Source organism: Haliotis rufescens, unplaced genomic scaffold (assembly GCF_023055435.1).
Source record: "Haliotis rufescens isolate VD_foot unplaced genomic scaffold, xgHalRufe1.0.p SCAF_32, whole genome shotgun sequence".
Lineage (NCBI taxonomy): Eukaryota > Metazoa > Mollusca > Gastropoda > Lepetellida > Haliotidae > Haliotis > Haliotis rufescens.
Window position 1 is genome coordinate 5,355,041 of NW_025964024.1, and position 13,693 is coordinate 5,368,733.

Sequence of the window (13,693 nt, forward strand, 5' to 3'; positions counted from 1 at the left end):
TTCTTGATGAACGAAATCATGTTGCCATGTCTCTTTACTTACAAAATCAAGGTAATGAATGCAATGCTGTTGTATTTTCAGCTGAACATGGTGTGCAACGATAAGGGCCTGAGGTCTCTTGCCAACAGCATTCTAATGGCGGGACTTCTCTGTGGATCGCTTGTTCAGGGCATCGTCTCAGACCTGTAAGTAAAACCTTCAAATACAAAAGGAATATCGACGGGGTACATTTGTTCCTTTTGACTTAACAAAACTGATATAGAAATACCTTATTTTAATAATTAAACCTATGTTTCATGAAAATTGTCGATTTATGAAATAAATATCTGACTACACACTTTTCTTGCAAGGGTTGGGCGGAAACCAACTCTGATGTTATCCATCCTGCTACACGTTGGCACAGGAGTTGGAACAGCGTTTGCGCCGAACTTCGTGGCTTTCGTCATTCTCAGATTCTTTAATGGTGCTTCTGATATCGGCCTCTTCATATCATGTTTTGTCATCGGTAAGTAAACTCAATTGTAGACATAAAAATCAGTTGACAAAGTGTGAATGCAAATAGTTGTGTCAGGTCTTTGAAAGGCATTTAGAAGTGATTCACATAATGAAGAGAATATATGGATGTCAACTTCTTTATTATGAGGAACACGACGTTTCGGAGTATATGCTTACTTCTTCGTCAGGTGAATGATGAAGGACTAAGCATATACTCCGAAACGTTGTGTTCCACAAAGGAAAGAAGTTGACATCCATATATTCTCTTCCTCAAATAGTTGTGATTTTTTTTCAATTATTCAAATTGTGAGGATACGAACTAATGTAAGTTACCTTGCAGATAACGTACAACAAGAACACTGACAGGTTGATGCACATAATGCTAACTTCAAAAAGTCCTTCTCAGGGTGGACAATAACAGTGGGCAGTATGGTGGAATATATTGGAATCTCATAGTAAGGACCGGGTATTTAAATTTCAAATATTATTTTGGTGTGTTGTTTCCGTTTAACGAAAGAAAATTCAAAATACTTATCTTCATGCTCAATCGTCTGTCAAGCAATGTTTTTCTTGATGCTTTCTAATAGCCAGCAAAAGGAAACCCAGTTTACTCTTGAAACATTTGCTAGTTTTACGTATGAACATGGTATAATTGTAACTGGGACTGTGTAGGTGTTTAGGAAGACCAGACACAGGCTAAGGTGTTAGACTTTATTACTTTGTCTATTGACAGATGGACACCCTGAAACATACGTATAGGGAATGAATACGAGTTCAGGATAAACATATACACATGTATAAATAAAAAATAAAATAAAATAATATCACAAACCATTTCTATTACAAGAAACAGAACTCAGTTTCATAACATCAGAGTTTATTAAAGTATGCATTTTAATAATTCATCTGTCTGATCAAATCTATGTATTTTTCAGTGATGGAGCTCGTTGGTCCCTCCAAACGAACCTTAGCTGGTATGGTCATCCAGTTTTTCTGGAGCCTGGGTGTATTCATTGTGGGCGGTCTGGCCTACTTCATCCGTGATTGGCATCATCTCCAACTCGTCATCTCCGTCCCAGCTGTGCTAATGCTTGGCTTGTACTGGTAGGTGCACCATTTTAATTGCATCATATCTACATCTCTTTGTCTAAGTCTGTGCTGGTGTAAGCAGCAGTTGGTGAATGGCATTCTGCTTACAATCGAGGGCCCGTGGTGATTCCGTGGTGATTCCAGGATATAATTGGTCAAGTACATCAATACATCAGGCCCAGTCTCAGGGCCCGACGAAAATGGATATGTTTCAATTGTCACACCGTGTTTTTTTCTGTTTGTGAGCCAACGAACCACAATGCATAGCAAATGTTTCTGTTTTCCTGGTAAAGAGTCGACTGTTTCGGTACTGTTTCATTAAATCTGAACGTGCTGATATTGGCGTCGACTAACATTTAGTCTCTGAAATCTTATATTACACAATATCCTTCCCTATGCTGTTGAATAGAGCTAGCTTGAGCTGGCTAGACTTGCTTTTGTTTCCATTTCTAGATTATTTTTTTCCATAAAATAAATATATTCCAAGGTCATGGTACAGGACTAATATTGGCGGTTGGCAGAGGTGAGTGTCCACTGGTGTGCATAATTATTCAATACGCAGTAATTTTCATTTAAGTGAACAAGTTTAAGATGGTTTTCATGCTGCATGTATCATGCATGCCGTTTTGTGATAAATCATGCATGCATATATATACATATATATATATATATATATATATATATATATATATATATATATATATATATATATATTTAAGAATTGACCTTCACTTTGTGTGAGTTCATTGGAGTATGAACCTTCATAGAGTGAGGGCCAAACTGTATGAACGTCGGAGCTTGCGACGACGTTCATACAATGTTTGGCCCTCACTCTATGAAGGTTCATACTCCAATGAACTCACACAAAGTGAAAGTCAATTCTTATAATTTTTTTATCACAATTTCTTTCCTCAAAGGATGTATAGGCCAAGATCTAAACACAATTTTATTATTTCGTACGTGTGACTTCATGTTTACACTGATAGCCAAACAACAACCAGCTATATCGCGGAATAAAATAGGTCCCCAAAAAGAGAGGTGACATGAGCGTAAGGATGCAGAACTTGCTCTTCAGAAACATCTTACGCAACACATGTGTTCATATAATATCACCATTAGATGAGAAAGGTCTGTAATGAACTACCTCAGTAAGTCAGTCACAATGACAGCGCGTCGTAATACATTTACATCAAGGACAAGACGTCAAAATGGCCGATACGATAAACGTGACGGGAGGATTTCCGAAGTTGTTAATGAACCTTTTGCGGTTACATGTGTTAGTCATCATCGATAAATTGACCGATTATTGAAAGGTGATTAAAGATGCGTCAAACATACACCAAGGTAAATTCGTAGATTGCTGGGGACAATCACTGTCAGCCTAGACACAGATCGAGTCGATACTGACGATAGTTTGGATGTGCATTTTTTCGTTTGTTCATTAGGATGGGCCGTAGCGAGGAAATTCGTGAACAATCATGCAGTCAGGCTCTCTTACGTTTCTCAATGTATACTGAAATGCTGAGACCAAGATTAAAGGTTCTAAATGATCAGAAATAATGTTTATGAATGTTTTCGTGCTAGGGAATTCCCAGGGGTTTCCCCAGGAATGTGGAAGTAGTCCGCCCGTGTTTACGTCATTTCAAGAACACGGTCTTCTGAAAAACGTATGAACGTCAAATTGTGTCGTTCATACACTTATGAACGTCAATTTCGCGGTCATGTGACCGACCTCTCGTCCAATGGAAAAGCCGTATATCGTGTAAACGTCAAATTAAAAAATTATATATATATATATATATATATATATATATATATATATATATATATATATATATATATATACCCAAAGTACCCAACAGTTTTTCCAGGTATTCATAAAATTGCAAGTGCTGAATTTGTATAAAAAGGCGATGAACCGTTGCTAAGACATCACATGTAATACAAAAATACCAACGATATGCCACGGTTAACTGCGGAACAAAACAGAGAGAGCCATAGGTATGGAGCAGATGGGAGCCAACCACACCAGATTGCAAGAAACCTAAACTGTACACGGTCGTCAGACTGTTTCAACGCTTCAGACAGACTGGCAGGAAACAAGACAGGTCAAGATCGGGCAGACCACGAGTGACAAGGCAACGGGAAGATCGGCACTTGCACACGTACCATCTGCGCAACAAGTTCGTCATGGCGACGGAAACGGCAGCAACGACGTTAGGACACCGTATCTGTCGACGCACGGTGCTACGACGTCTACGTGACGCAGGTATTAGAGCTCGCCGTCCCTTCCGTGAAATGGCATTGACCCGGGAACATTGACCTCGTAAACTGCAATGAGCCAGAACAGTACGACGTTGGCATGACCGTGATTGGCAGAGACTGCTTTTCTCTGACAAAAGCAGGTTTCAGATGTTTCACAATGCGAGTATACCGTCATGTACACGTCACCTGTTTTGAGTTTCGTTACCCTTTTATCGAATACACCATCATTGAATAACATTCTCTTGTTTGGTTTAATTTTATTGACAATCAATCATGGGTTTATACTTTCTTTTGCCCTCTAGTTTATATACAGTTAAAAAATTACTGCTTTTAGGTTAGTTCCCGAGTCGCCAAGATGGCTGCTGTCACGTGGTCGCGAGGAGGAAGCAGAAGCAATCCTGAGGAAGGCGGCAGAAGTGAACGGCGTGACGCTTCCACCGAAGCTGTTTGACAAGGACACTCTGGATGACGGTCCCCAGGCCAAGATCACAGAGATGTTCACATCCCCAGTCCTCCTCGTCAGGACACTCATCATCTTCTTTAACTGGTCAGTAGAACTGTCATAGTCAACATCACTGACAGGCATATATCTACATTGATATGTACATTTTAGTTTGGTGGGTACTGCATTAAACTGGCAACATATAAACAGACGAACTCGTGATGAACGACCTAGTTTTGTTTGCGACATAATATGCCTTCAGTCATTGCTTAGATACCAATATGTCTCTCTGAAGGGAGGGGCGAAACAGTGTGCAGGCACCCGCAACACATTTTTCAGTAAAACAGCCTGAATGTACAGTAAACGATTTTTTAAATTTCAGAGTTTGTGTACATTCCTAATAGTGGATACTTAATCCAATACTCCAACACTCAGATATTATGAATATGTATATTAGTTATTTTGGTGTGTTTCTGATGTTGTACACTTTCCAACTTCTGCACCAGGGTTGTTGTCGTCATGGTTTTCTACGGTCTTGGTCTTAACGTTGGAAATCTCGGCGGCGACATCTACGTCAACTTTACCATCGCAAGCATCGTGGAGGCAGCAGCCTACGTCATGTGTCTGTTTCTGTTGGACCGACTGGGCCGGAAGTTCCTACACTGTGGCAGCATGTTGACAGGAGGGATTGCTTGTATTGCCACCATCTTCCCTGTTTTGTATGGAGGCCCAGGTGAGTTTGAAAGAACCCAGGTTTGTTCTGAAATGTTGTGATGGGTCGTGATTATTATCGTGTCAATATTGATAACTTGATTGGTTGTATATATCATAGGCGGATCCAGATGGGGAGGGGTTGGGGCGGCGTCCAGGAGGTCCAGGGGGTCCAGGGAGTCAGGAACCCCTACCTTTTAAAAATGCTGGATCCGCCCTTGTGTATAATGGAAAACATTATAGACAAGGGACACGGGTGGCAAGTCGTCTATGGCGCGGCAATTCGCTGTGCAAATTTGTGCCCCATGGGCACGGCAGCAACATCTGATCGTTGCTTCGATTCCCAGTTCGCCCCGGCTATGTTTCCAGGTTTGTCAGCAACATGACCGTGCTCGTGGGTTTCATCAAAGTGGTAATCGTCTACATTAAGCTGACACGCCGTGGTGTATCTGGAATACTTTTCAAAGCGTGTTAAAGCCAACTCACTCACTCATTACAGACAAGTTTTCACAATTGCAAATTCATATGTCATGGTACATCAGTATATTTTCTTTACAGACCTGGAATGGGTAACAATTACTCTGTCAATGATTGGTAAATTTGGAGCGTCTGCTGCTTTCGCAGTTATTTACATATTTGCTGCGGAACTATTCCCTACTGTAATGAGAAACTCTGGTATGGGTGGCAGCTCCCTCTCTGGACGTATTGGAGGAATTGTGTCCCCTTACATTGCTGATCTGGTGAGTCGTGTAGTACGATTGTAATGTGTCATACGTTTGATGGAAATGTCATCACGCTGGTCAAATAAACTGACCGCCGTGATATTGCCGTAATAGTGCTAAGAGCGGCGTAAAACCATACTCACTCACTCACTCACTCACTCACATGAATAACAATGAAATGGTTGTTAGATATATATTTCAATTTGTCAACTTTAACCAATAAAATGATAAACATGTTACACATGGTATCAAAATAAGTTGAAAATACATTCAAAGACATTGTTTGTGTTTATGGAATATGGAATGGATTTGTCGCTTTTATTTACAGGGCACTCTTGTTGGTGGTGACTTCGGTAACGCACTCCCCCTTCTGGTGTTTGGTGCTGTGACAGTGACGGCGGGGATACTCTCACTGTGGCTACCCGAAACACGGAATCGAAAACTGCCGGAAACTATCGAGGATGCCAAAGTTTTCGGAAAGTAAGTTCCCGAAGCATCTTAGAGATATATTTTGCTCGAATGGATGTTGAATCATCCTATTTACGATAGAAAGATGGTATGACACATCGTTGTATACTTATCATGATATGACGTTCAGGACGTTCCATTGCTTATTTAAATGCTCATGATATAGTCGAAATTGTACAAAGGGCTCCTCTGTTAGCACATATTTGTTTAACAGGTCTATTTCACATATAAGCAGTATATAATAACACAGTGAAGCTGCTTTAAATGTGAAATGTAAAAAAGTATAAATATATATGTATAAAGTATTTCCCTGCTAAATAAACACATATATACTCGGTAACTGTTTTACTTTTGATTTTGACCTCAGAGTTGTACCGCTTGATGATAGATAATTGAGATCAGTCAATGTCATTAAACATTACAAACTATGAAACTATTAATATCGGTTACAATATTTCAGAAGCAGTAACAAATCCTATGAACTTGATCACAACGTCGAAAAGTCTCCCTCCAAAATGGAGTATGACAACCCAGCCTTCAACAAGATCTGAAGATAACAGATTGCAATAAGACAAACGGTTACTTATGTCTTCTTTTCAATTATTTATGATGTTACTATGGACGTAAACGTGAAGATCTAATTCCATTTGCATAAATATTTTAGTTGACAATGCTTGTACGGCACTGCAGTCATGCAATTCTTTTGGATGGCTGACGAGTGTAAAGATATGCTGTCATACTCGTCACTTTCGCGGTGGTAGTAGGGTAACCAGACTGAAGCACTTTCGTTACCATGCATTGTTTTGAATTATGTTTTCAAACAGGGTCAATTGTTAGGTGACAAGCAAGTGACGTCAAATCGAACATTATGACGTCATGATGTACGTACTGGCAGACGGACAACTTTGATGTGGCCAATCAGATTGCAAGAACCCCTGACAACGAGTATTGTCAATGATTTGTTCATGTCTCAATACAGGTCAATGTGTGAGGGTATACACGAACCGTCAGGTACAAGCCAAAGTAAAAGACTAGTTTACTCGTAAAATCCCGAACAATCCGCTAATGACAAATGTACGAATACGAATTTGACCAGTTAGACCAGTCAGCCAAACTGAAGTCTATGGATTTGTACATCAATAACAATAGTTAGATTAATTGACAAGTATTTTGTCTGATTGTTTAACTGCATTTTGGCCAAATGCCGTGAGCTTGTGCAAACCAAAACACAGGAAAACAATATCTATGTATCCTTACACTTACGTAGCATGATTTATGTAATTACTGTTTTAAATTCCGCCAGTGCCACCACATTATCAGTACAAGTGAATTGCAGATGTGAAGATATACTCTCAAAACGGAGGAGATATTACATAAATACAATAAGGTATCGAGTGATGGTGATGTATGGATACAGCAAAGTAAGGACAAGGTGTAACACGACAACCAACAGAACATGTTTGGGGGTGCAAACAAACAGGGAAGACGACAGGGTTGTTTTGTTAAAACGATGAATGAGTGAATTTGGTTTAACGTAACTTCAAACAGTATTCCAGTTATATCTTGGCGTGTAATCTTAATGTCGGAGGAAAGTCAGACAATTCCAAGATGTTTACCACTTTGGTGATACCCACGAGCACGGGTATGGTGCTGACAAACCTAGAAACCTAATCGGGGCGAACCGGAATTCGAACCCACAATCATAGGTATCTGGAGTGACCAAGGGGCGCAACTCTGCAAGATGAATTGCTGCACCTTAGACGATGAACCACCTGTTCCCCAGTAAAAAAATTAACGTTTGAGATGACTTGATTAATAATGGATCATGCCCCCGTGAAGGGTCAAACATTTGTTTATACAGCGTGGCATGGTTTCAATCTCAGAATAATACTTTGAGTGAGTCTTGTCCTCACCTCATGCAGCACATCGACCAATTCGGCTCACGGAGCGGGATGACTTTGACGGCGTACACGTCTCTCGATCATTTCCCAAAAGTGTTCAATGGATGGTCATTGCATTTTGGTGATGTTTTTGATGTCGTCAGTTTGTACACGGTTGACCAGCATGGCGCTAAAAAGGCTAAACTATTGGCACCAGTACGTTGTCTCGGTAGCACTGTCCAGTGACCCTTCCATGGACAATATGCAGTGGCGTTTTGGCAGTCAGAGTCATTACCATCCATATCATTACAGACCAAATATGTCATTTAGCTTTACGTTCGCATGACGCTGGTTAGGACGCCTCCAGACACGTCCACGCATATCACGAAAGTTCAGAGAGGATCTTGATTCACCAGAAAACATTACTCTCTGAACACCCGGCGTCTGGCTTGAATGTGTCGATGTGTAAACGGTGATTGATCGATCCTGGACTTGTGTTGTTGACCTTGGGCGCCCTGTGCGGCCCCATCATTAACAGTTTGTGTCTGCAGAAACCTGTTCCATCGTCGCAAGTCACAGGCTGAGACACACAGAACATACACGTACTGGCTACCTCTCGTTCTACCAGTCAGTTTGAAGAATGAGTTCATCACGTTGTAAAAGACGCATTCCCAATCTGATCACAAATACTGCATTGAATTTAAGCAAGAGTAGAGGACTTACGTGTTACTGCGGATAATTAAAATCAGAAATAGTAATGGCAGGGAGCGATTTGACGACCTTTCACTGAAGTGACCAAATAAAGAATGACCCCCTACCAACGTGCACGCAGGAATTGCATGTTCCACGCGCAATGTTTCGGTTGTGTTAGGGCGTTAGGTTTTGGTTCCGAAACTCTCCCATCTCTAGCAGTCGTTTTCAAGCATATTTTATTATCTCCTCCCTTTTTTTAAACATTTTCATTCTTACAACCTGGGCCGTTATACATATATACTTATATTCAGAGCGAATTATTGGAGAGGAATCGGGAGCGGCGTCAGGCAACAAACAAACGAACACTTACTTTTTAAAATAAAAAATATGTGTGCTACCGGTATGGCCGGACATGCTTTCCCTTCTCGCTAACACCTGATGTCACCACTGCTTTTCAGATTATAGTCATCACGGTTTTGCCTTTTCCGCCCCGTGGATTCCGTTTGGGCAGATTATACAGACTGGTTGTTCTCAGGCTTTGACATTTTGAATTTACTATGTGTGACGAATGTGTGACAGTGTATCCCGGAAACGTTTGTACTTGTTCTTGCTATCAGCTCGTGATCTGACCCAGGCACGAGTAGACACTGTCTGCTCTGATAAAGCTGTAATATTGGATTGATATCAAGCATAAAAAACTTCTATTCAAGCATTTGATCTTTTGTTTGTTATGTTTCGTAACAAATCTCCGGATATAAATTCTTATTTCAAGTCGTGTTTATTAGGCTCAAGATTAAATGTATTTTGCTTCATGTTTGTTTAAATATGGAACTGGCAGCATGATACATTAAATACCAAATCAGTAAGCTATGAGAATGGCTGTACCTAGTGCCTGCGAAGGGACTTCGGTTTCTGTCAAGATGTACCACTTCGGACATTGTGAAATGCACGTACTATAACCTAACTGTTAATTACGAAATGAACGACGAGTGGGAGTTGTTTATCGTACCATAAACGCTGCAGTATTTTATTGTACGATAAACAACGACCTCGAGTCGTTTATTTATTATATGACATATCAACATTATGTACAGCCTCTTTAAGGATATTGATAAAATGCGTAAGCTTTAAAAATGGTTCCCTTAATTTTAAAAAAATGATGATTCCCTGAATAGAATCCGACCTCGGCAATGTCGGACATGTCCATTTTATGAACAGGTGAACTAAGTGTGGCATTTCCCGCATATTCACACAATCCCCACGTCGATCATCTGAACCTTTTCTCCGAAAACAGTTTGTCATATCTTTCCCACTTATGAATGCGATCATTTGGCCACTGCGTTTATTTGCCTACCCCAGATACATCTATGGGGAATAACTTACTGGACTCTTCCATCTAAAAAAACAACGTCGTCCAACATTTGACGTCATCAAGTTTCACGCACATATTTGAATCTCCAGAAATGACGTTATGATAGAACAATGTTTTATCGTGAAATAAACCACGCTTCGTTCTTCATTGCTCTTTGCGATTTATAGCGTAGTTATCTTACATCGCGTCATGAACGTGAGTCGGACTATGGCGCATTGAGTCTTAATACTTGGCACATTTCTACTCAGCGTCAGAATCATTTTACTGAAAGAAACAATTCCTCAGAACGCTCGTTATAAATACTGTACAATCACTTTGCGTCAGAACTAAATACGCAGTCGTGGTACAAAGTAGTGAGTGAGTTGTATTTTATGCCGCTAAAACAGTATTTTGGTGATATCACTGCACGTCAGGTTAAATTGAGAGGAAAGACCGAAGTGAAGTATATCTTATTTCTTGGACCATTTTGGTGAAATCCGTGAGTACTTGAGTCGTGCTAAGAAGTCAAGCATCATAAGCAAAATGTGGGATAATAAAATCATGCTGAACCAAAGTGACGCAACTCTCACTCAGTACCACGTTAGCTTGAGGATGAATTTACATTTACCTGACATTAAAATAAACCTCGCAGCAATGCCTACACAGTTACGAAGCGTCAGAAGCTATACTTATAATGGATAGCGATGTCAGATGTTTTTTTGTTGTTGCAATAGTGACACAGTTACTTTGTGTTATCATACCAAGTAAATTAATGTCAGAAGCCCTCACAACAATACGAGGCGACTTCATTGGGAAAAGAAGCCAACGAAGCAAAGGTACCTGAGTTTGCAACACATTGGAATAAAGCGACAAAACCCTTTCCATATCCAATAGAAATCTCTGCATAAAGCAGAGTCGATTGTACAATTCCGACCATATCATGAGCATAGTTATGATACCAGGTGTTCGCGAAAAGGTAAGCGTATCGTGCCCCAAAGGTGGCACCGTCACAAACACATGCAAGGCCAATTGTTCATCTAAAAAAAAAACCATGGGAACATGTGGTATTTTTTTTTGGGAGAATTGCATAATTATTTTCACTGATGCGTCAAATTTGGAAATATGCTCCACATGTCTACCATGAAACCTATTGAAAGCTTTACTGAGGCCTTGAATGTTGTAACCTTGATCAAACAACTTCTGAGCAAGAGTCGTATGACACTCTTTGACATCTTGGTAGAAAGAGCATGCTCGATTGTATCTCAAAAGTTGCGAAATGTAAACACCAAAGGCTGGAGCTGTTGGAATAGTGCTCGACATGAAGGGAAAGTTGACTATTGGAAAGTTGAAGTCATACAGTCTTGTCATACAGTCTTGTGGAGAGTGGGAATAACACGTACACAGTCAACCGTGAGATACCATGCTGTAGTTTAACATGAATACCCCACTCAGACATGGTACACTGACTCCGAGCCGACCAGTCCTTGTTTTAGTCCCTTAACGCAGAGCGCCAGACAGTGTAACAACAAGTACCATCATTTCATATTCTTTTTGGATTGAACCCCATTTGTATCCGTTTCCTTGGGTTCATAAAATGTGCGTTGGATGAACATGTAAACAATCTAGAACGGTGATGAAAGAGTATTCAATCTTACACGTGACTTCAGCTTTCTGCATACTGCACCTGGTCTTCCTCTCACCAACCGAATTGGTTTAATACCGCAACCACGCTATTGTGCTGCTGGGGTTTTCAATTCTTTCTGGTATTTCTTGCCAATTGTCAACTTTCCCTGTGTGGCGAGCAATATTTGCAGCTCAAACCTTGGGTGTCAACATTTCATGCTCCTTACACCAAGATTTCAAAGAGCGCCATACGATGTTTGATCAAGGTTACAACATTCAAGGCATCAGTAAATCTTTCAAAACGTTTTATGGTAGACATATGAGGCCAATTCCAAATTTGACGCATCAGTGACAATAATGATGTCCTATGCAATTCCCTATTGTGATTTGTACCATATGTTTTCGGGTGAACAATTGACTTGCCTTTGCGTGTGTGTGAAGATACACTCACCTTTCCTCTAACATCTGGTATCATCTGTATTTGATAGTGATTCATAAACACGTGTTCATGATATAGTCGGAATCGTACCATCGAATCGAGATTTCTTATGAATATGGAAAGGGTTCGCTTTTATTTGCATTTAGTTGAGTAAGCATTTTGGTTGAAAATGTACTAACAGCCAACCAAAACTTCGGAGGCATGTTTCATTCAGAGTGACAAAAACTACCCACAAGATCGTATAACAAAAGGGATTAGTTCAACTTTCCAATAATCAACTTTCCTTCATACCGAGCAGTATTGAGGTACAATATCTCTAAGTACAATGGAGCATGCTCGTTCTTAGAGGATTACAAAGAGCGCCATACGACTCCTGCTCAAAAGTTGCTTGATCATGCAAGGCCTTAGTATAGCTTTATTACTTGCCCGTGAAGAGATCACCCGTTGAATAAACATACAGCTGTACTCGTATTACACACTGTGTAATACCAAAACGCGTGCTTATGTACTCTCGGAACACGTTTCTAGAACAAATATTGAAAGCTCTCAACATCCCTTGGCTTATTCAACGACATTGCGTGTGGATATGATAGATCACTGAGGGGAGCTTATGCACACTCGATGACCCCAGCAACCTTGTTGCTAGGCTGACGTCACATGGCATTGTTTCGCCGAAGGATCTTGCAACAAAATTCCACAAATTACGTCATCGGGTATTGTGACGTGTTGTAAACTTTGAGGGGCAAGTCCCCGTTCCACAAGGCGATCGTACTGTAGCGCAACAACAGTCGTTGGTCTAAATTAAAGTATGTGAGTTGTGATAACCTTAACGCTACGATAATTTTGTGGAACGGACGCCTGAATTCTAAAGGTGGGCCGTTGTATGGTATTAAATCCATACGTTTCAACTTTTGACGTGTTTGAAGTATTATTGTGTTAAACTCAACTAGATTATGCCGTTGATCGTGTAGGTGTCAGCCTATTCACACTAAACAATATAATTCTAAAAACGTTATAAATGGCAAGTAATAAATAAAATACTAAACTCGCTCCCGTGTAAAACCAATTTTATTTTTATTTTATATTACGTATAAAACGTAAAAACGTTTCATGGTAGACATGTGGAGGCCATTTCCATATTTCTAAATCCCTATTTTGACATTACCAAATAGTGACGTGCAAACAAATCAGTTAACGCGATATCGTGCCACTGGGTTGTCTCGTCCATCAATGGATGATTGTCTGGTCAAGGCCGCAGTCGTATTGTCATATTAACATTTCATGATCCCCTACGTATTTGGAGAGTATATATACATTTTCATTCGTAAACCTGTACCGGGGCAAGAGCCACTTGAGGAATAGTGAAGAGGAACCGGGTGTGGCGTTAGGCAATCAACATACCCTCACTTTCTTTATGCAAATTGCGCGAGTGGCGGGTGCTACCTGTAGAGCAGGGCATTCTTACCCTTTTCGCGAACACCTGGTGTCATCACTGATTTCAGTGATCCATTCACA

The 13,693-nt window shown here is 40.3% G+C and overlaps 1 protein-coding gene across 1 annotated transcript in view; it reads left to right on the forward strand.

The window, feature by feature from the left end:
* Positions 1–13,693, forward strand: part of LOC124147630 — a 28,851-nt gene that overhangs the window by 3,696 nt on the left and 11,462 nt on the right. Inside the window, exons 3-9 of the mRNA XM_046518308.2 lie at positions 82–185; positions 351–505; positions 1,431–1,599; positions 4,184–4,396; positions 4,798–5,024; positions 5,561–5,742; positions 6,053–6,204. Of these exons, the coding sequence (XP_046374264.2) occupies positions 82–185; positions 351–505; positions 1,431–1,599; positions 4,184–4,396; positions 4,798–5,024; positions 5,561–5,742; positions 6,053–6,204 (1,202 nt within the window). The remainder of the gene's footprint in view (positions 1–81; positions 186–350; positions 506–1,430; positions 1,600–4,183; positions 4,397–4,797; positions 5,025–5,560; positions 5,743–6,052; positions 6,205–13,693) is intronic.